The following is a 20,122-nucleotide window of genomic DNA, read 5'->3' as shown; positions in this document are numbered from 1 at the left end:
TGTTTACAAAACAATCCGTACCGCGAATAAGCACGTGCTTTCGTTTATCAACACATTCTCCATGGTAGAGGCTTACTGGGTCACCAGCCTTGGAGAAGAGTAGGCGAATAAAGAATGACCCAAAAACCACGTGTTACATTAGAAGTCTCTTTTGCACGAAACGCGTAACCACGCACGTGCTTCACTTTTATTTATCTGTTTTTTCAGTTATATTTTTCCGGAAGCATAAATTCAGTACATGATAAAAATATTACAGTGTAAAAAGTGTGATTTTTTCCGCAAGCTGGCAAAACGGTTGTTGCAGGATAATTATACGAAATTCAAATAAATGACGCACGTACATTATAACATTATAATTACATCGAAAATGAATCAACAGTTTGTGATATCGTTTGCTTTTCTCTACGTAACGGATCGGTAACATTTCCTTTTTCTTGTGTTTTGTTTTCCTCTGTAGCTGTAGAAACATTTAAACATTATAGCACGGTTTAAATGCCACAGCGACCGGAAGATACGCTAATCGCATGCAGTTACCATCGGTAATTGGGACGTGCAATTTATTAAATAATTCAATATTTAACACAAACAGTCCAGGAAGATGAAGCTAATAATAATATCGATGTGTGTTTTTGTGTCATAAGCAGTTCAAATATAAATTAGTCAAAAATCCCAGAGAATTACGAAGTGCACAGACGATCGCCACCACGCCGTACCACGGAAGCGAGAACTGTATACTCGGGCATACGGAAAACGAATAAAGGGGGGGGGGGTGACAGCAGCAATACAAGGGGACATGCACGCGTGTGTAGGTGATTGTGTACACGAGGGAATTTCATTCTAGCTGCACAAAAAAATATATATACGATGCATATCATGATCGTAGCGTACAACGCCAAGCATAGCGGGTGGCCATTTGTTCCGATTCACGCTATGCACCATCATCAATCCCGGCCGTTAGTTCGATCCCGAGCACGATAAAGTTTTTCAACTCCTGCAGTGTTTGCGGATCGACGGATGTCATCAGCGATTGGTATCGTTCATCGCCGATTGTGTTTTTCAGTACTACAAGCTAAAAAAAAGACGAATTAAAATCGAAAAATTACAACAACTGCCACATTCGGCAAGCATATAGATGCTCTGGCCAGAAGCACAACATTACCTGATTCTGTAGATAGTCTTTCAACACAATCACATGCGTTGGATCGTGCAAGCAAAACGCTCGACAGCGGCTAAAATGGGGCGTTTCCTCTTGTACCATATCGGAATCGATAAATCCATACCCGAACAGTGTCACGCCTATATTGTCCTTATTTTCATCATCGATGACTAGCGAGCTAGAAATGCAATGGGTGGTAATTGTTTCAGTTAGTAAAGGAAACACCCGAAATAACGTCCCATACTTACTCCACTAACGTATCCTGAGAGCACACGTCCATTACATCGTTCAACACCTCGGTAACGTTGGTAATGATGCCGGTAAAGTTCTTAAAAATCACATCGTTGGAAACAGTCAGCAAGCTGCTCAAGGCCAACGCTAGCAGCTTGCGTTCCTCCAGTGCCGTTACCCGCCGCATATCTTCCAGCCAGGCGGTTAATATTTTTTCCAGCGCATCTTGTGCCCCCGTTTCGGAAAGTACGACACTGAACGTTACCTGATCGTTGACCAACACGCGCGACATGATCTGCAGGTACATCTGCAACACTTGCGGGAAATTCGTATGCTGGTAGTACGATCTGTGACGAAAAAACGGTGGAAAAAACCACACGTTAGCAGGTATGACACAACGTACCTAACAGAGAGAAAAAAGTGTCTTTCTACGTACCGAAACACTTCCACCAGATATGGTCGGAGCAAATCGATGGCAAACTTTGGTACCGTTTGTAGCAGCGTGAGGAAGAAGCGATTTATCAACACAACACCGTCCACGCGTAAATCCGTCAACAAGTATTGGCACGTCTTGACAATTTCCTGACCGTACCGTGGAAGAAATACTTCTGCCCCGAGAAACACGTACGCCTGCACTATTGCCAAACATATGTTCATATTGCTAGATGATTGCTCTAAAAACGTTGAACAACGGAAAAATGGGAGAAAGAACAAGAAAACATTACTAATCTTAAGATAAAATTGCATACACATTCGCGTGCTCTACTTACGTATTAGAGGTACTATATTTTCACATAGATTAAGCAACTCCTGGTTCATCGTGCGACTGTAATGCACAACCACAACCCACAGTTCCAGTCCTTCCTCCAGCAGATACACGTGCGACGGATCGTTCACATTCGTACTCATCTCTATGATCTGATAGATAAATGCAACGATCGGTTCCGATGAGGGTATTTCGTACAAGGCTTTTATTATTTGCAACTAAAACACAGAGCGAGAATTTTAACGTTGTATGAAAATGCAACATGCAATCAACAATAAAATCACTTACCAAGGTGGAAATAATTGCACAGCGAAGCATATTATGTTCGCGGCTTTCTTCCCACAGTAGCGGTAAATACTGCACCAGGCTCTGCACATCGATCCGTATGGACATGGACATCTTTTCGATGATGAACGACATTACGTACAGTATGGTCATTTTCGTTTCGCACTCGACCGCTTCCTTTAGCAGCCCGAACAGCAGCGCGATCGTTGGTTCGAGAAACTCCACAAACTGCTCGGCCACAAACTCAAAGTCATCCATGATGCTGCGTAAGCTTCTGCCAAGGTGAAACAGGGTGGAAAACAACAATGTTCAGTGTCTACATATGCAAGCGAATGCCACGCCAAAAACAAATTCCCTTACTTGGAAGCAGTCAAACGAACGGCCAAATCCTCCGAAGGTTGTAGCAGCTCTAAACAGGCCTGGTACACTTGAGGGCGTAACGCTTTGGAGAACCTAACGCAGGTCCATTGCCCGACAAGCCAGATGATGCGCTTGCGGATGATCCGGAAGTTGTGGGATTTAAACTTCAGTTCTTCGAGCAACTGCCGAGTGAACCATTCGTCAAAGTTAACCTAAAAATAAAGCAGAACTTTTTCATATCATCACACTCACAAATAGCAACAGATTCACGAGATATTTAAGGTATCCTTTTCTTAGGTTAAGAACAAGCCACCAAACGGTTTTACCTAGCCTTTGCTAATATACGCCAGCAAACAGACGCGTCGGTCAGATATATGCATAATCACGTTCTAATATAATGTTTCACGTTTACAAAAACGATTAACAAAACGTAGAAAACACTTTTCTTACTACATAAAACTACAAGTCTGTCCGTTTTCTCTCTTGCTTAATACTGCACACAAGCCATCCTAACCGAACCGGGCATCAGCGCTAACTAAATGGGGCACAAATATGCCCCGTAATTCGAAGCCAAACCGATTCATCGTGCAAACAAGCGTTTCCAATAGCATTAGCAGCCTGGATAGCCTGATTTCCTAGCGGATTGGCTTTCAGAATGTAAGTAGAGCGGGTGTAAGTTACCAACACAATTACAAAACCAAACCGAAGCGAACGATCCATCGATCGTGTAGAACGGGTACAAATGGTGGACCTATTTATCAAAGGTAAATAACCGCACACGCCTGTCGGTGGTGGTCAGTTAGCAGCTTGATGCTTGCTGGCTTGATTTCATGCTGTTGTCACTTTTACAACATTCTGTATTCCTTTTCCCTTCAGCTCGCCATTATTTACTCTCTGTTGAAGGGAATTACAGCAAAATAGATCTAATTAATTATTCTGCTCTAAAACTGGACTAACATAAATCAAAACATCAAAGATAATTCTGAAAACAAAACAAAAAATTGATGCCAAACTTGTCTTTCTAAAGCTCTTCACCGCAGCACAAACAAGAAACACATACCGAGCACAAGGCAAACATCATCAGACCCGGCATATCATTATCAGTTCCCGGGTGAAACATTCACCGTGATTGGGAGAAACGTTATCGCAGCTCATGTGCCGGACAAGTGACACGCGACGATCCGTTTCCAAAATGGGAAGGAAGAGAGCCCAGCTACATACCTCATCAAACAGAATGAATGCCGCCAGTCCGGTTGCATTATAGATCGAATCCTTTATCAGCAAATCGTTCATATCGGTGTTTTCTGTGAGAGTTATCGATTGAGACTTCAGTATGTATTTGCGCAGCTCCTCGATCATCGTTACACTGAACTTTTGGAAGAGGATCATGTAGAACGCTTCGGCAGACGACTGGAAAAGAATGATTAAAGTCAAGTTAATTCACCATTAAGGGGGTAGCCTTTCCTTCGTACACCTACACGCAGATTATATTTCCAGGAATCGCCACCCTCATCGGATGTGTACGCTTCCGGGTCCGTATCCCATTGCTCAAATTCATCCGGCGTTAGGAGGAAGTAGTGCATTATGAGCTTCTCGAATATGTAGCTTAAACGTTCGCGCGTAAAAAAGTCCACCTTGGCACTGTTTACACGCTCTGTTTTTGGGAGAGAAAGAAAATGTTAACGTCACATTTCAACATCCTCAACGGCACACACTGAACCGTACCTTTTGCTTCGCCGGCAAGATGATTCGATGCGCGCGGTAGCAAATCTAGCTTGGTTGCATTCGGTGACAGTATTCCCTTCAGCAAGCAGAGGCACTGAATGGCAAAGTTGGGAAATGTGATTACATTGTCCTCGAAGATCAGATTCGTGCCCTCGTGGAACACGTAGTTAAAGCAAAACTCAAACGATATCGGTACGAAGGGTGAAAACACGTCCGGGTGCGTCTCGTAGAAAAGGTTCAGGAACTTCATGTGCTTAACGATAAACTTGTCCAGATTGGCCGTAAGCTTGCGCATAATCTCTATTGCTTCATTGTTCATTGTGCCGGACGTTGCATTGCTTTCCGCTTCGCGCAGCATACGTTTCACGCGCATGCGACACTCGAGCAGATCCTTCAACCGTTGGAACATGACCCGTATCAGCATCATACAGCCTTCCGACTTGAGCGGATCAACTATACCGTAGATCGTGAGCTTTTTCAGTATGCGTAGCGAGAAGATGGCCTTCTCTAGATTGGCCGCACACACCTCGATGGCACAATTCTGCTCGCAGATGTTGGTAAAGAACAGCTGCGTAAAGCCTTCCCAGAGATTCAGCACAAAGTCGTACCATGTGACGGCAATGTTTTGAAATTGCTGACGATCGCGCGGAATACGCTTCGAGCACAGCACCTTGATAATGTGTAGCAACACCAGCAAGCCCCGATGCTGTTCGACCATCTCCTCACTCTGGACTGCTTTTATCACCGTCGGTATGAGCTCTTTCCATTCCTGTGGTCCATCGTATCGGCAGATGTTCGCTATTAGGACCGCTATTTGAACTGCGATCTGCTGTACAGGTTCGTTGAATTTCATTAGCAGCAATCTTTTTATTTCCTGTTTCTCCTCACGAGATATTCCGCTGCAAGAGAAAACAATTAAATATCGTTACAATGGGTAAGAAAATTATGCTACCGGCAGCCTTACTTTGGAGCATTATTTCGCCAATACTTTAGTACGCCGTTTTTAAAGTACAGCGAAGCCATCCATCGTACACCGGCGTCGAGGGATTGGTTGGAGAATATGTTAACCAGCGTGAGATGAAAGCCGGGCTGTACTTCCCACTCGGCCAGCTTCTGTTCGGCCGGTTTCAGCATCTGAGCATCCTGGCTGCAGGCGTACTGAAGCGCCTCGTAGACAGCGGACTCTGCAGACATATTGCTTTTGTTTTGGTTGTTGTTTGGGCGTGTTCCACTACGCAATCTGCAACTTCATTCGGAAGAAAAGGTATACATATTATTATGAACCGCAACTGACCACTACTCAACATATTTTGGTGCATGTACGCTTTAACGGAACACAAATGATATTCGATTCCAATGGTTTAACATTCTTACCGCGGTGATGACACCAGAGTACCAACTTCCGTGCTCCGGCAACGGAACACCACTACCGCTGTCAGCCCGATTGCACAATCCTTGCAACTCCTATGCGTTTTACCTTTCTGGCCGGACAATCTAATTACCGAGAGCACCCCCGCTCGCACAGCAATCGTTGTGCTGTCGCTTTTTCCGATAAATTTTGCAGCTCACGCAAATATAACGACGACTATGATAAGGCATGGAAAATAATAACAACAATAATACGTTGTCAGTTACAGCAACTGTCAAACTGCATTCCGTCATCTAGCCGCTTTAGCACCGTACACACGTCGTCAACTTTTTACATCAAGATGTTTCTTTATTTTTCTTCCAAAAGTGCTATTTCTTCTGTAGAAAGAATAAAACATACACACAGGAATGCAAATGATATCGAAGCCAATCTTTTGCATTGAAGGAGTTTACGCTACAAAATTATGTTTTTATTTTCCATTTCTCAGGAATGGCACATCGTTTCTTTTAATTCACTTCCTGAAGTACCTATTGTAAACATTACAACCTCCCTTTGACATTTCACAATACCACAACACGACGGCATTTTCACGCAGTCAATTTTATAAAAAAAATCCTTCCGCACGGGTGGAGTGGCGAAAGATTCTTTCTTGGGTCTTTAATCGGTGTTGCAATGGAAAACCTAACTTTAAGTAAGTGTTAAATGGTTGTATTTTAAAGTGATGTATGGGTGCTGCATGCCGTTGTATCAAATCAATTAAGAAATAACCATGCAGGTGGTAGAACACACAATCCTTTCCAAAGGGGCCCACAATGCGGTTTTCCCAATACAGTTCTGATGCAATGCAGTGATTCCATCGATCATCACTTGTGTGCCGAGTAGTTAATCATCATTCGTATTTTAGGTGAACTGTACACTTCAGAAAAACGGGGCAACGATGAAACGGGCAAAGGCACCTCGGAAGAACCGTTCAAAACGATCCTCCAAGCGATGAAGCATGCCGGAAAGGAACCGTTCCCTACCATCTACGTCGATAGCAAGGATGAAAAGTCCGATTCACCGTACGAGGTGGCCGCAAAGTCGCAGTTGAAGAAAATCCAGAAGATCTGGGTTCGCGACAACCTTAAGGGCGACAAGCAGAAGCGCGAGGAGGAGGAGAAAGCCAAGAACCGTGAACAGAATCTGGAAGAGGCGAAAAAGATCACCATCCAGGAGGATCCATCGTGGTCGGCAGCCAAATCGATTAAGATTACTCACGGCGCCGATAATCGAGGTGTGCGCGTACGTATTTACGGCTGGGTTCATCGACTGCGCCGACAGGGCAAGGGTTTGATGTTTATCACGCTGCGAGACGGAACCGGCTTTCTGCAATGCGTGCTGACGGATACCCTGTGCCAAACGTACAACGCGCTCGTACTATCGACGGAATCATCGGTACAGCTGTACGGCACGCTGAAGGAGGTACCGGCGGGCAAAACTGCCCCAGGTGGACACGAGCTGCATGTGGACTACTGGGAGCTGATTGGGCTTGCACCGGCAGGTGGTGCTGATGCAATTCTGAACGAAGAAGCGCACCCGGACGTGCAGCTTGACAACCGTCATATCATGATCCGTGGAGAGAACACGTCCAAGATTCTGAAGATGCGCGATGTGGTCATGCAAGCTTTCCGTTCGCATTACTTCGACCGTGGGTACACGGAAGTAACCCCACCAACTCTCGTTCAAACGCAAGTGGAAGGTGGTGCCACACTGTTCAAACTGGACTACTTCGGGTAGGGTATAGTTTTTGGCACAATGACGATCACAATGTTATTAAAATACGCTTTTTTCCGGTTTTCTGCCCCACAGTGAGGAGGCTTACCTAACACAAAGTTCCCAGCTGTACCTCGAAACGTGTGTTCCTGCGCTGGGAGATGTGTTTTGTGTGGCGCAAAGCTATCGTGCTGAGCAGAGCCGTACACGGCGGCATTTGGCCGAATATAGCCACATCGAGGGCGAATGTCCCTTCATTACTTTCGACGATCTGCTCGACCGTCTTGAGGATCTGATCGTGGATGTTGCTGATCGTGTACTGAAATCACCGTGGGGCTACATGGTACAGGAGCTGAACCCGGGCTTCGTTTTACCGAAACGACCGTTCCGTCGTATGAACTATGCGGACGCGATTGTTTGGCTGAAGGAGAACAACGTCACGAAGGACGATGGCACTTTCTACGAGTTCGGTGAAGATATTCCCGAGGCACCGGAACGCAAGATGACGGACACGATCAACGAACCGATCATGTTGTGTCGCTTCCCGGCCGAAATTAAATCGTTCTACATGGCCAAATGTGAGGACGATCAGCGCCTTACCGAGAGCGTGGATGTGTTGTTGCCGAACGTGGGTGAAATCGTCGGTGGATCGATGAGGTCCTGGAAGTATGACGAACTGTTGGATGGCTACAAGCGGGAAGGCATCGACCCGAAGCCGTACTATTGGTACGTCGATCAGCGTGTGTACGGTTCGCAACCGCACGGTGGTTATGGTTTGGGATTGGAACGATTCCTCTGCTGGCTACTGAACCGCTACCATATTCGTGAGGTCTGTCTTTACCCACGGTTCATGGAACGTTGCAGACCATAAACTCGCTAAAAGCCGATGAGCACGGTTCGCTTTTAACGGTTCTGCATTTCGTCTACGCATTGATTGCTTCAAAAGTTCTCAAACATTAAACAATAAAGACAAAACTTACATAGCATCCAAACTGGATACTAAATTGTTTCTCTACAGATTCGGTCCCGTACCTTTGGAGAATTCTACCTAACACCAAACATATGGTTTCATAGCTCTGGTTACCTTAAATTATCTTTCCCGTTATCTTCCAAAATGTTCGTAGAGAAAAAAGATCCACCAAAAAAAATCAAGAGCCGGTTTGGCATTTTTGACAGTTCGGGTTGTTCACTACGCAAACAGGCAGGCTGGTCGTCGGTCGGCAAAGAAGCGTGATACACGGTGTGTAAATATAAACAGAGCGCCATTCACTTTGTATCGCAAATCAGCGATGGTGCAATTTCAAGCTCACCTGCAAAATCTACACTAACGCAGTGTATCGTGGCGTGTAATTTATCTGCTGCAGCTTTACACACACGCAGAGGTCAAAAGAACGTGCGTGGTGCATTTCAGTGCGATTGTAACCACGTGAAGTGCTTGCACGCTTTCAGCATTCGTCGCAGCAACAATGCCTAACGATGATGACGTAAGTAGGCGAGTTTTGGTAGTGATTCTATTTCGGTGGCTGGAAAAAAACGGTTGCCTGAAGAACAGTGCAAAAATCCAAACATTCCTACCGGATACGGTGAGCAGATGGCAAGAAAGTGGTTCAAAACATTGTTTTTACAGACGCCGAACGGTGTTGGCGCTCCGAAAGGTCAACAGTGGATACCAACCAGTCTCATCGATGGTCACGGATTGGACGATGGATTAGCGATCGTGCTGCTGAATCGACCAATCCTGCTGGAAAAACATTTCTTTACAACAATATGGAACGGTGGTAAGTATAAGTACATGACGTGCACGTGGAACGCATGAAGACGCAACAATATGCTCACACTACGCACACCGTGCGACATTTGTCCAATTGCAGCTAAGGTGCGAGTCGCGGTCGACGGTGGTACGAATCGTTGGGTTGACTTTGTGAAGGGCAACATTAATGGTGAACACCTGCTAAAACCTCCCGATCTCGTGACGGGTGATTTCGATTCATGCAATCAGGAGGCCATGCAGTACGTCGAACAGCTAAAGTGTACGGTACGAAGCAACGGGAAAGAGGAATAGTTTTCTGTAGAATCGCTAACGGCGACCCTTCGTTCTCTACCCCTTTTCTTCCCGTGGTGGTTCCTCTAGAAGGGTTTTTTGTATCTCACCCAACAGATCGTCCACACGCCCGACCAAAATGCAACGGATTTTACCAAATCGCTGAAAGTGCTCAAATCGCACGGATACGAAAAGAATGTAACGCGCGTACTGGCACTGTGTGAATCTTCCGGACGGCTCGATCAGATAATGGCCAACATCAATACACTCTTCCTCGCCCAATCCATTCTGCCCGGTGTGGATGTGTTTCTACGGTCGAGTAATTCACTGTCCTGGTTGCTGCGACCCGGTGAGCATAGTATCGACATTCCGCAGCGTCTCGTAAACGAACGGATCTGGTGTTCACTTATTCCGATCGGTCAGGGCTGCGTATGCACAACCGAAGGACTCAAGTGGAATCTAGACGGCACTAGATCACTACAGTTTGGCAGTATTGTAAGTACCTCTAACACCTACTCGATGAATCGGGTACGTATCACGACCGATGGTCCGTTGCTATGGTCGATGGGAACGACACCGAAGGATATGTGATAACGGTTGAACGTGTTGCGTCGGGGAGATGCAGATTTATTGTTGACTTTGGTGAAAACTTACGACATATTGTGGCAAAGCCCCAGGCTCATCACCGTCCCCGTCCGGGACGTTAAAAATAATAATAGAAAGAGTTTAAATATAGGAAGAAGGGCTTATGGTTGCATTTTAGAAGCCGCTACAAATCGTTTGGCATATGTTCCTTGGCACTACAAACACTCACAGACACATCTGCTGCCTGTGTGTATTAAAGCTCTGTACAGTGTTGTAAACTTAGAAGCGTGATATAAACTGCCACACAGTTCAAATTTTAATCACATCACTTGCAATTAATCGTTCCGGTGGAAGTGAAATAAAATCGATTTGTCTGTTACAGAAATCGAGTAAGGTATAAACCAGTACTGACCGATTTTATTCACTCACAACTATAACATAATCTCATCGCAACTAAACCTAGTAACCGCCCGGCATTGGAAGTAACCCGAAACCACTGCCGCTACTGCCACCTGCACCACCCCTTGGAGGCGCACGGGTGTTCGTTCTGGCTCCGCGTTTGCTCGACGTCCCGGCTGCTACTCCTCCCCTTTTCGCTCCTCGCCCACTGGTGCTCCCCGTTGTCATTCCTCCCCGTTTACTCGCAGTGGTCCCCTTTCGCCGGGTGGTAGTTTTACGGAACTTTTTCGCCTTTGCTGCTCCCGCTCCCCAGTTGCTTCGGCGCTTGTAGCCACCCCGTCCCGTACCGCCCTGTGATGGTGTTCTTGCCAACATGCCCCAATCGGTATTATCGTCACCGACCGCACTACCGTCGCTATCGTCCGTTCCACTTGGTTCAGCGTCGGCCGCTTCCTGCTGGTCCTGCGTGTCCATCATCAGCATCAGCTTCTCGGCGGCATAGTTTTGCGTTATTTCCAGCAGCTGCTTGCCGTACTTCTCGAAGTTAGCCTTGGTAACGTGCGGCAGGGTTAACATCTCGCCCGGCGATTCGGGCAACTTTTCCGACATCGCCTTCAGTGCCTGAATGTTCATGATCGATGCCAGCGTTGCGTTCTTTTGCATTGCAATCGCGCGGCAAATTTCCAGCAGATCGTTGTAGCACCGACTCTGCAGATCCTTCAGCTGCAGGCTAATCTGGGTCGATTCCTGTGCCGCTGCTGCCGGAACGTCCGCAGGCTTGGTTAGTTTGCCACGGCCGGCCAGTTTTTCCTTGATCGAGAATTCCACACGTACACGCCGGTTCACGAGTGTTTCAATCTTGCCGCCGATGCGCAGATAAGCCTGCGGTATATCGTTGCTAAAGATCAGATCTTCCTTGAGGTACTCATCGATTACGAGCTTTCGTAGCAACCGCTGGATGTCACAGCGTTCCCAGGACTTTAGCTTCCCGTGGTACACCGTGCGATTGTGACCGTTTTCTAGCACTTTTTTATTCTCACTCCCCTTCAGCACTTCCACCAGATGCAGTAGAGTGAACCGGTTTCGGCCACCGCAAAGATCACGGACCGCTTTCGCTATCATGATGCAATCTTCGGTCACATTAAGCGTCTTGTAGTTGCCCTGCATCAGACAGTTGTCGCATGCGGTCGCACGATTCGACAGACACTGTTCGCTGGTAAAGTATTCGGCAAAGTACTCAAGCTGCTGCGTCCGCCGACAATCAGTAACGTTTTCGCAATAGTTTACCATCCGGAAAAGATTGTTCATATGAATCTGTTTCGCTTCGAGCGAAATGGTCGTATCATCTGGGATAGCGGGAAAAACAAACGAAGAGACAAAAAGTGTTAAAATCGGTCAAAAGCTTTGCAATCTTCTGTCACCATACTTACTGTCCATCATTTTCCGATAGCGTAACATGTCCGAATAGTTATAGTACAAAATGCAGGTTGCAATTTCACCGTCCCGTCCGGCCCGTCCCGATTCCTGGTAGTATCCCTCGATGGATTTGGGCATGCAGTAGTGCAGCACGTACCGTACGTCCGGCTTATCGATACCCATGCCGAAAGCGATCGTAGCGCATACGACCTTTATACGATCGCCGATCCATTCCTTTTGGTTCGTTTCTCGCACACTATCGGTTAAACCGGCGTGATAACTCTTGGCCTTAATGCCCGCCCGTCGGAACTCATCCGCCAGCTGGTCACATTCCTTCTTCGACAAACAGTACACGATACCGGTGTCGCGTGGAAACCGCTTCCGTATCAGCTCGATCATTTCCGCCTTCGTCGAAACACCTTTCTTCGGCAGTACCAGATACTTTAGGTTGGGACGATTAAAACTGCACAAAAACCAACGCGTATCGCGGGCCAACTTGAGCTGAGTAAGAATGTCCATCCGTACGCGTGGATTGGCCGTTGCCGTTAGGGCGATGATCGGAACGGTGGGGAATTGTTCCCGCAGTACGGAGAGTTTTTTATAGTCTGGTCGAAAATCGTGACCCCAGGCGGACACACAGTGTGCCTCATCGATCACAATCCGTCCGAGCAATCCGCGTCGATAGAGGGCAGTGAGGAGGTTTTGAAATTTAGCCGAGGAACTAATTTTCTCCGGTGTCACGTAAAGCAACTTTAACTCCGGGCAACTGCTGTACAGATCGTCGTAGATACGCTGCACGTCAGCAACATTAGCCTCCCCGGATAGATGACCGGCCGCAATGTCGAGTGAGTTTAGCTTTTGCACCTGATCGAGTATGAGCGATTTCAGTGGACTGACCACAATCGTGAGACCAACCGTCAGAATTGCCGGTAGCTGATAACAAAGCGATTTTCCGCCACCAGTTGGCATCAGCACAAAACAGTCGATACCCAGGAGCGTGGCATTGATTACCTGGAGCTGGTTTGGTCGGAACGTTCGCAAACCGAACGTTTCCTTAAAAGCGACCTGTAACCGTGCTGAGTGCGGATAAGACATACCATCGAACTCGCCCGTTATGCCATCGTTTCGTATACCTTCGTGAAACCGACCGATGTCCGTGCTGGGAGCCGTTATTCCCGATGATGAAGATCCGGAGCATGGCAGTGGGTTCGTAGTTGGCGCAGCCAATTCTTCCAGCGAATCATCGTACATCGATGGATCATACACCTGCCACCCGTCATCATCGAGCTGAGTGTTAATGTTTTCAATAAACTGTGTATTGCGAGCCGGTACGGGAGGATCCGGCTCCACGGGGAAAGTTATCCGTGGAGGATCGGACCGTCGTAACGATGTGTCCGGTGTGATCAGGTTAACGGTGCTAAGATTTGTTTGGAACGATCGTCCTTGGTCCTTCAGCTGCTCCTCCCGAATGCTGATCAGTATGTCCTCGTCATCTACCAGATCATCTTCCTCTATGAAGCCATTTGCTTGGAAGGGCGACGAAACCGTTTTTCTTTCCTCGGTGTACTTCTTCGTCAAATCAACACTTGGTGTAGTGTCTAGGTTGCTCACGAGCGTACTGGCGATTGGCTTTTTGAACACAAATGTGCCTCCAGTGCTGGCAGCTTTCGTAACACCAACCGCTCCACGGGATATATCAGTCGGTTTGAATGAAAAATTGGCTGGTTCTTCCAGCTTTTTCAATCCAAATTCCTTCTCGAGTTCTGCAAACCTGGATGGTGTCGATGTTAAACTATCTTTACGACTTGGTTCTGAGTGGGGCAATGTGCTTTCAATAACATCAGTACAATCAAGCGTGGTTTGTTCCTCGAACGGTAGCTCATAGACGATTGGCACACCGGTAACGGGCGTACTTGAGCCAGGTGGTACTGGTTTCGGTCTCGTCAGAGTGTTTTCAGTGGCAGTGGGAGTATTCAACGGGTTCGCTTGCGACAACCGTTGTTTGCTGGACAGTACTCGATCGTACACGTGTATCTTTCCCCGTATCGTACCAATGGTTGATTTCAACCGTTCAAAGCAAGCTACGTTAAAACTTTTATCAATCTGTCGGAAGCTTTCACCGGGGACCTGTGCAAACAGATCATAAAAGTGGTTCAATAATCCTAGCTGTGCTTTCTCGAGAAACTGTACATTCTTTCGAATGTCGCGTTCTTGCGTTGTTTTTGCCTTAAAACCAGCACTGCTTGTTATCTCATCCAGGTAGGTGGTTAATGCCTCATCGAACCGAATACTTCCCAGTCCTTTGTCGGGGCTTAGCAACCGTTCCAATGCTGAGGTAGTGTCCTTGTTTTGCTTTACCGACGTCGTACTCGGTTTGCTACTCGGTACTACACCGGCAGACCCCGGACCAGCGATGGGAGTGGAAGTAGAGTGAGTTTGTTTCTTGCACTCAAAATCTTCATCATCGTCCACCGAATCTTCGAATGATCCACCAAACACATTGTGTTTGTTAAACTCCAACGATATGCGGCCTGCCTTCTGTTGCTTGAACTCAAACTTAGGCAGCTTAACCGGACTGTTGGTCCCGGCAAGCTTGTGAAGATTCTCTTCCAGCTTTTTCGTCGCCGCCAGATATCGCTTGTCCGTTGCAAGGTTAAGCTCCAGCGGATCGTAATTGATTGGTTTCAGCGTAGTGCTGCTCTTTTCCACCATAAAGTCAAACTCATCGTAACCGTTCACGCCAGGTGATTTCTCTTGTGCTTCTATTTGCTCTATGAAAATGTTTCGCGGAGGAAGCCGTCTGACCAGCTCGTCATCCCGAACCGGTTTAGCAGGTGATCTGTTCGAGTCATCCGAATCACTGTTCACTAAATTAACAATTGTGGGAGCTTTTTTCTACAAACAAAGGAGAAGGTATTGTTGAGTGATCATTCGGAATTAAATGCATCGCACACAAACTTACAGCCAAGGGAACTTTCGGTTTAAAAATGCTTGGTGAGTATGTAATCTTTGTCTGATCGCAGGGTGTGGTGGAACTTATTTGCGGCTCTGTCTCGGTCGGTGTGCTGCAGCGATCGTTTTCACACAGGAAAGATAAATATCATATCATTATCAAAAACACAAAAACAACAGCCGGCTCAACGCACTAGCAAAACATTACCACGATTCTTCACTGGTAGATGGTTTGTCCTTTTTGGAGATGAAACTTTTTAAGCTCATCTGTTTCATCGGTTCCGCACGGTTTGACGAAGGTATGGGTTTTTTCGACATTTTACAGACTTTTGTTCAAGCTTTTTTTGCATTCTTTCGGGTGATTCCTCTGGAGCACTTCATTGTTTACTGAAGTGCGCGCTTCTTCTTCTTCTTCTTCTTCTTCTTCTGTGTGATTCTGCTTTGGTCCGCTTATCGAATCCAGCTTCCTGGGCCTTCAACAAGTAATCCACAAGACTCAATCACTGTAAAATAGAGACCAGCAACTTAGGCCATATGTCCCGATTGTAGAAACTGAAAAAAAACTGTAGAATTAACTATTTTGATAGGTTTGTGCCCCTCCGGGAACCCTTGCGATTTGTTGTTGTGGAGCAGTCTGTGTGACGTCTTCTTGTTTGGTCTGATCTGTTTACTGTGTAGTGTTGGTAACTCGTACTTCCTGAGAAAGCCCTTTGATTGATGATTTTCCCTAGCGATTTAAACTGGGATGTGATCGCAACCAATCAGCCTTATCCCGGGCTTACTCGGTTTTAGAGGTTGATTGCGAATCTCATGGGAGGTATTACCTGTTTGTGAAAACTACGCACAGTTTTATATGACCATTCTGTTGTTAGTGATAAAATTGTAAACGTCTTTCATTTTTTGTAGATTTTTTGTTTTCCAAAACTGAATGAACTTTTCCTCGTTTATGTCCGTATTCTCGTCTCTCTCTAGTTTGAATTTGTCGCAATAGAAGACTTTATGCGTTGCCGTGTCTGGAACATCACAGACATTACAATTGCCCTCGGGAACTATTTTCATGACATGTAACCAATAATTTCCGTAATCGTGCCCGGCTATCAGCCTGTTCAATACTTTGATAGCTTTAGCTGGGATTGAGTAGTTTAGATACCAAGCTTTTGGGTACCACCGGTCTTGAAAACGTTGGTATTTCCTACCCTTGGTAGCACATACCTTTTGGTACCACTCATTGGTTTCCTCATTCATTTCCTGCTCAAGGCCGCTCAAAACGTCTTTTAATCGTGTTTTGTTGGATAACACGTTTGAGCTAGTGGTCCCTCTTCTAGCTTGCTCGTCTGCTTTTTCATTGTGGAGGATGCCTATATGGCTGGGAATCCATTGCACCTCAGCCTCCAAGTATGTGCAGTTGTACAATATTCTGTTGACTAACTCATCATTAAAAAGATTATTGCTTGCCTTTTTTAGGATATGGCATGCCGATTGACTATCCGTAAAAAGAACCGGGTGGTCAATGTGTCGCTCGATAGCCAGTTCTAACGCCTTGTCAATGGCTAGCAGCTCTACCGTACATATTGAGCACTGGTTTTCGATTTTGAAGTTGAAAACCATGTTGCTTATTTGGTTGCTCGTTCTATCCACAAACACGATTCCAATTCCGGATCCTTCTTCGGTTATGCTTCCATCCGTATATATATGGTACTGATTTTCTCTTTCCCGAATTAATTCCTTACATATTTCTAGTAAGGCCATCGGGTTGTCATTTTTTCTAATGCCTTGTGCTGTTTGGATTTCTGTCTTTATAGGAATAGTTGCTATAGTTTATAGGAATTATAGGAGTTTATAGGAATAGTTGGAATAGTAATCATGCGCTCGTACCGAGGCCTATGATTTAGCAACAGTTTCTTTTGCCCAGATAGATGTCTTTTGCTAATGTGGGGAGCTCTTTTGGCCAGTACTGCTCTACTTGCCGGGGAATGCGCTATTGCCTTAGCCAGTTCTTTGGCCGCTAGTAACTTGCATCTTATTTGAAAAGGCATTTCCCCAGCTATTGCCAAGAGTGTATTCACCGGTGTCGTTTTGGTGCAGCCTGTGACCCTTCTTAAGGACTGATGTAAAATTGTATTTATAGAGAGAATTTTACCTTTATTTGCTCTCATTATACATGCTGCACCATACTCGAAGGTCCCTCGTATTAATGATCTGTGAACCATCATAGTTTTCTCTGGACTGATTATATGCTTGCTACATATTACTTTCAACGCGTTCAGTCTACTCGCTGCCTTTTCTTTCAGAGCGTCTATGTGTTCATGGAATTTTAATTTCTGGTCGATAGTAACCCCCAGAAATTTGTAGCTGCTGATATGCTTGACCGTTTCCTCATCGATGGTTACCTTAATACGGTTGTCATAATTCGGGAAGGTCATCAGGCAGCATTTTTCCGTATTTATGCTCAGGTCCAGGTTGCGGATTTCTCTTACAAAACCCCTTACTGCATTCTGCAGCTTGGTAGTTACGGAATGCACTGAGACACCAGATTGTATGATGGCAAAATCGTCGGCAAACTGAATAATCTCATTGCTGTTTGGTACATGGCAGCCGCTCGTATAGATGTTGAAAAGTGTGGGTGAGAGGATGTCTCCCTGAGGCAAACCATTTGAAACTATTCGTCTGACGATTTTGCCCTTTGTCGAGACCTCTATGATTCTCTTGTGCAGGAACGCACCAATCCACCTGATCGCTGCTGTTGGGATCATATATGCACCCATTATTTCCAATAACTTATTGGTGTTAACACTGTTGTACGCGCTTTTTATATCAATAAAAACGATACCAGTGATTTTCGATTTTGCGTTGTTGTGGCAAATCTGGTTAACCATTAAGTTTATCGCTGATGTTGTTGCGCAATTCTTTCTGAAACCAAAAGAGGAATCTGGCATAAATTTGTTTTTTTCCATTGTTTGCAGTAGGATGTTATGCACTTGTGTGTTTACTGCCTTAACAATGGTGGGTACCAGGGCAATTGACCTCAGGTTTCTGACATCTCTGACGTCTTTACCCGGTTTAGGGATTGGTACAACCTTTATGGTTTTCAGGCTTTTTCTTATCATCCCTTTTCTCCACATTTCGTTAATGTCCCTTACTATAACTTCTGTGGTTGCATCGCTTAAATTCTTTAGTATATCATACGATATTTTGTCTGACCCAGGCGCTGTGTTCTTTTTTCTGTTTATAATGCTCCTCCATGTATCAATTGACATAATATTTTCCATATCTGTTGTCGTATGAGTGCCCAAGAAACTGCTGTGTATAAGCCTTTGTTTCGGGAAGTTTAGCTTTAGGAACTGACGAGCTTCCTCTTCCGTTAACTCTATACGGTTACTTGCCGGTACTGGGTTGGTGTTAGCCCTTAGATTATGTACTAACTTCCATAGCTTATGGTTATTAGTGCAGCCGTCTATGGCCTCTAAATGCTTCCCAAAACTTTCGGCCTTACTGATCTTTTTTAGATACTTAAATCTGGCAAGTTTCTTTTTTAAATGGATGTGATTTTCTAGTGTTTTCTGCTGATTGAAAATTGCTCTAGCCATATTCTTATCTCTCCATGCCTCATCTGTTTGTTCATTCCACCAGCACTTAGGAACAAACTTTGACGAGCGACGGTTGTTGGTTATAATTCTATTTATGTCACGTCTGATGTCATTTATATTGACCTCTCTCTCATAATTCAGGGTTTGCACCTCGCGGATAATATTAGCTCTTTTGTATGCTGTTGTTTTTTCCCTTGATGTTCTGGTACTAATGCTAATATCTATCCGTTTGTGGTTGCTAGCCCCAATGTGCATGTCTGTCACCGTCCGATAAGTTTTTCCAATCAAATCCACGGACACCATGCACAGGTCAATGGCCGTTTCTCTCTTTGTGGGGTCCGTAGAAACGTGCGTCGCTTCTTTGTTAGATATTATAGTTAGTAGGTTTTCGTTGACCTCTTCCCACAAAACTCTCCCTTTCGCATCCGTTTGCTGTTCTCCCCATAATGCGTTGTGTGCGTTAAAATCTCCAGTCATAACAACCTTCTTGTACGATTTTAAAGTAACACACATTTCGCACATGATGGCTCTAAAAATTACTATGGGCGTTCTAGGAGCTACGTATGTAGATGTAACGACAGTATTGCTACTAGTAAGCTTTACTGCCGTCGTTTGTATGTAGTCGTTGTTCTGATGGACTACTATTCGCGTAGCATTTATGTCTCTTCTGACAGCAATCGCACTACCACCATAGCCATCTTCCCTATCCGTTCTATACAGGTTATAACCCTTCAATTTTATAATGTCATCTTTAAGCCATGTCTCTTGGATCGTGAAAATGTCGATTTTGTCGGTTGCTCCGATTTTCTGCAATTCGTCCACGTTATTTCTAAGACTCTGTACATTGGCTTGACAAATTTTCAATTGCTCTTCAGAGAGGCCTATAGTGGAAGGCAAAAACTTATTTGTCTATACAGACATTCTCTTTCTAACGTGGTCGTATGACTGTATGTGTCGTTTGCTTGTTTGTCTACTTGTATGTATTTCTCATTTCTATTTGTGATAAGTTTTTCTCTCTCTCGTTCGTTGCTAGCGAACCTAGTGATATGAGAGACTCTTCTTGTGAGGATCCTAGTAGTTCCTCAATACTGGATGCTGGCGCGAGCTTGTTTGTTTGTGTAATTGGACTGCTTCTCGAGCTTTCGCCGATTTCTGTATCTGTGAATTTGTTCTTTTCTGTTTTGTCTTTTTGTGTGTTATCTTTACTTTCTGTGTTTGTGTTCATACTGTCTGTGTCTATACTTATTATGTCTTTAGAATTATTTCCGTGTTCGGTATTTTTTGTTGTCTGTGCGTACGTTTTGTCGTTCGTAATATTTTTTCTGACGATTGCCGGACATTGCCTTCGCCTAATTGCCTTAGCTTCACCATACGTAATGCGGTTTACAGTTTTAATTTTCTGAATTTCCATCTCATCCTGGTAGACTGGGCATTCTCTGTTTAAAGTATTGTGTCCTTCTCCACAGGAAACACACTTGGTGCTTCTACATACATCGTC

At 45.3% G+C, this 20,122-nt stretch overlaps 4 protein-coding genes across 7 annotated transcripts; 2 read left to right on the top strand and 2 right to left on the bottom strand.

Annotated features, from left to right (window-relative positions):
• Nucleotides 1–133: 133 nt before the first annotated feature.
• LOC125764678 (importin-11) lies at nucleotides 134–6,163 on the bottom strand. 2 transcript variants are annotated; one of them, XM_049429165.1, is made up of 12 exons: nucleotides 5,898–6,163; nucleotides 5,488–5,769; nucleotides 4,524–5,422; nucleotides 4,277–4,452; nucleotides 4,020–4,208; nucleotides 2,799–3,010; nucleotides 2,442–2,712; nucleotides 2,158–2,371; nucleotides 1,824–2,061; nucleotides 1,405–1,734; nucleotides 1,160–1,334; nucleotides 134–1,069 (listed from the first exon to the last, which is right to left on the bottom strand). In XM_049429165.1, the coding sequence occupies exons 2-12, from the start codon at nucleotides 5,715–5,717 to the stop codon at nucleotides 929–931; spliced, it is 3,075 nt and encodes a 1,024-aa protein (XP_049285122.1). In that variant the 5' UTR covers nucleotides 5,718–5,769; nucleotides 5,898–6,163; the 3' UTR covers nucleotides 134–928. The 2 variants fall into 2 exon arrangements, with proteins under 2 accessions (XP_049285122.1, XP_049285123.1); XM_049429166.1 differs by having other exon boundaries at nucleotides 5,488–5,763.
• Nucleotides 6,164–6,425: 262 nt separating this feature from the next.
• LOC125764702 (asparagine--tRNA ligase, cytoplasmic) lies at nucleotides 6,426–8,636 on the top strand. The gene is made up of 3 exons (XM_049429218.1): nucleotides 6,426–6,583; nucleotides 6,797–7,664; nucleotides 7,741–8,636. Exons 1-3 carry the CDS (start codon nucleotides 6,565–6,567, stop codon nucleotides 8,513–8,515), a joined length of 1,662 nt encoding a protein of 553 aa, XP_049285175.1. The 5' UTR covers nucleotides 6,426–6,564; the 3' UTR covers nucleotides 8,516–8,636.
• Nucleotides 8,637–8,812: 176 nt separating this feature from the next.
• LOC125764750 (thiamin pyrophosphokinase 1) lies at nucleotides 8,813–10,677 on the top strand. Of its 2 annotated transcripts, none has more exons than XM_049429324.1 (4): nucleotides 8,813–9,128; nucleotides 9,272–9,422; nucleotides 9,516–9,679; nucleotides 9,776–10,677. In XM_049429324.1, exons 1-4 carry the CDS (start codon nucleotides 9,111–9,113, stop codon nucleotides 10,274–10,276), a joined length of 834 nt encoding a protein of 277 aa, XP_049285281.1. In that variant the 5' UTR covers nucleotides 8,813–9,110; the 3' UTR covers nucleotides 10,277–10,677. The 2 variants fall into 2 exon arrangements, with proteins under 2 accessions (XP_049285281.1, XP_049285282.1); XM_049429325.1 differs by having other exon boundaries at nucleotides 8,814–9,128; nucleotides 9,803–10,677.
• On the bottom strand, nucleotides 10,661–15,435 carry LOC125764670 (Bloom syndrome protein homolog). 2 transcript variants are annotated; one of them, XM_049429130.1, is made up of 4 exons: nucleotides 15,246–15,435; nucleotides 15,048–15,150; nucleotides 12,100–14,980; nucleotides 10,661–12,015 (listed from the first exon to the last, which is right to left on the bottom strand). In XM_049429130.1, the coding sequence occupies exons 1-4, from the start codon at nucleotides 15,353–15,355 to the stop codon at nucleotides 10,730–10,732; spliced, it is 4,380 nt and encodes a 1,459-aa protein (XP_049285087.1). In that variant the 5' UTR covers nucleotides 15,356–15,435; the 3' UTR covers nucleotides 10,661–10,729. The 2 variants fall into 2 exon arrangements, with proteins under 2 accessions (XP_049285087.1, XP_049285089.1); XM_049429132.1 differs by having other exon boundaries at nucleotides 15,232–15,357.
• Nucleotides 15,436–20,122: the final 4,687 nt, after the last annotated feature.

This window comes from Anopheles funestus, chromosome 2RL, assembly GCF_943734845.2.
Source record: "Anopheles funestus chromosome 2RL, idAnoFuneDA-416_04, whole genome shotgun sequence".
Classification (NCBI taxonomy): Eukaryota; Metazoa; Arthropoda; class Insecta; order Diptera; family Culicidae; genus Anopheles; species Anopheles funestus.
The sequence above is the reverse complement of the archived record's forward strand: the minus strand, read 5'-3'. Positions and strand labels throughout refer to the sequence as shown.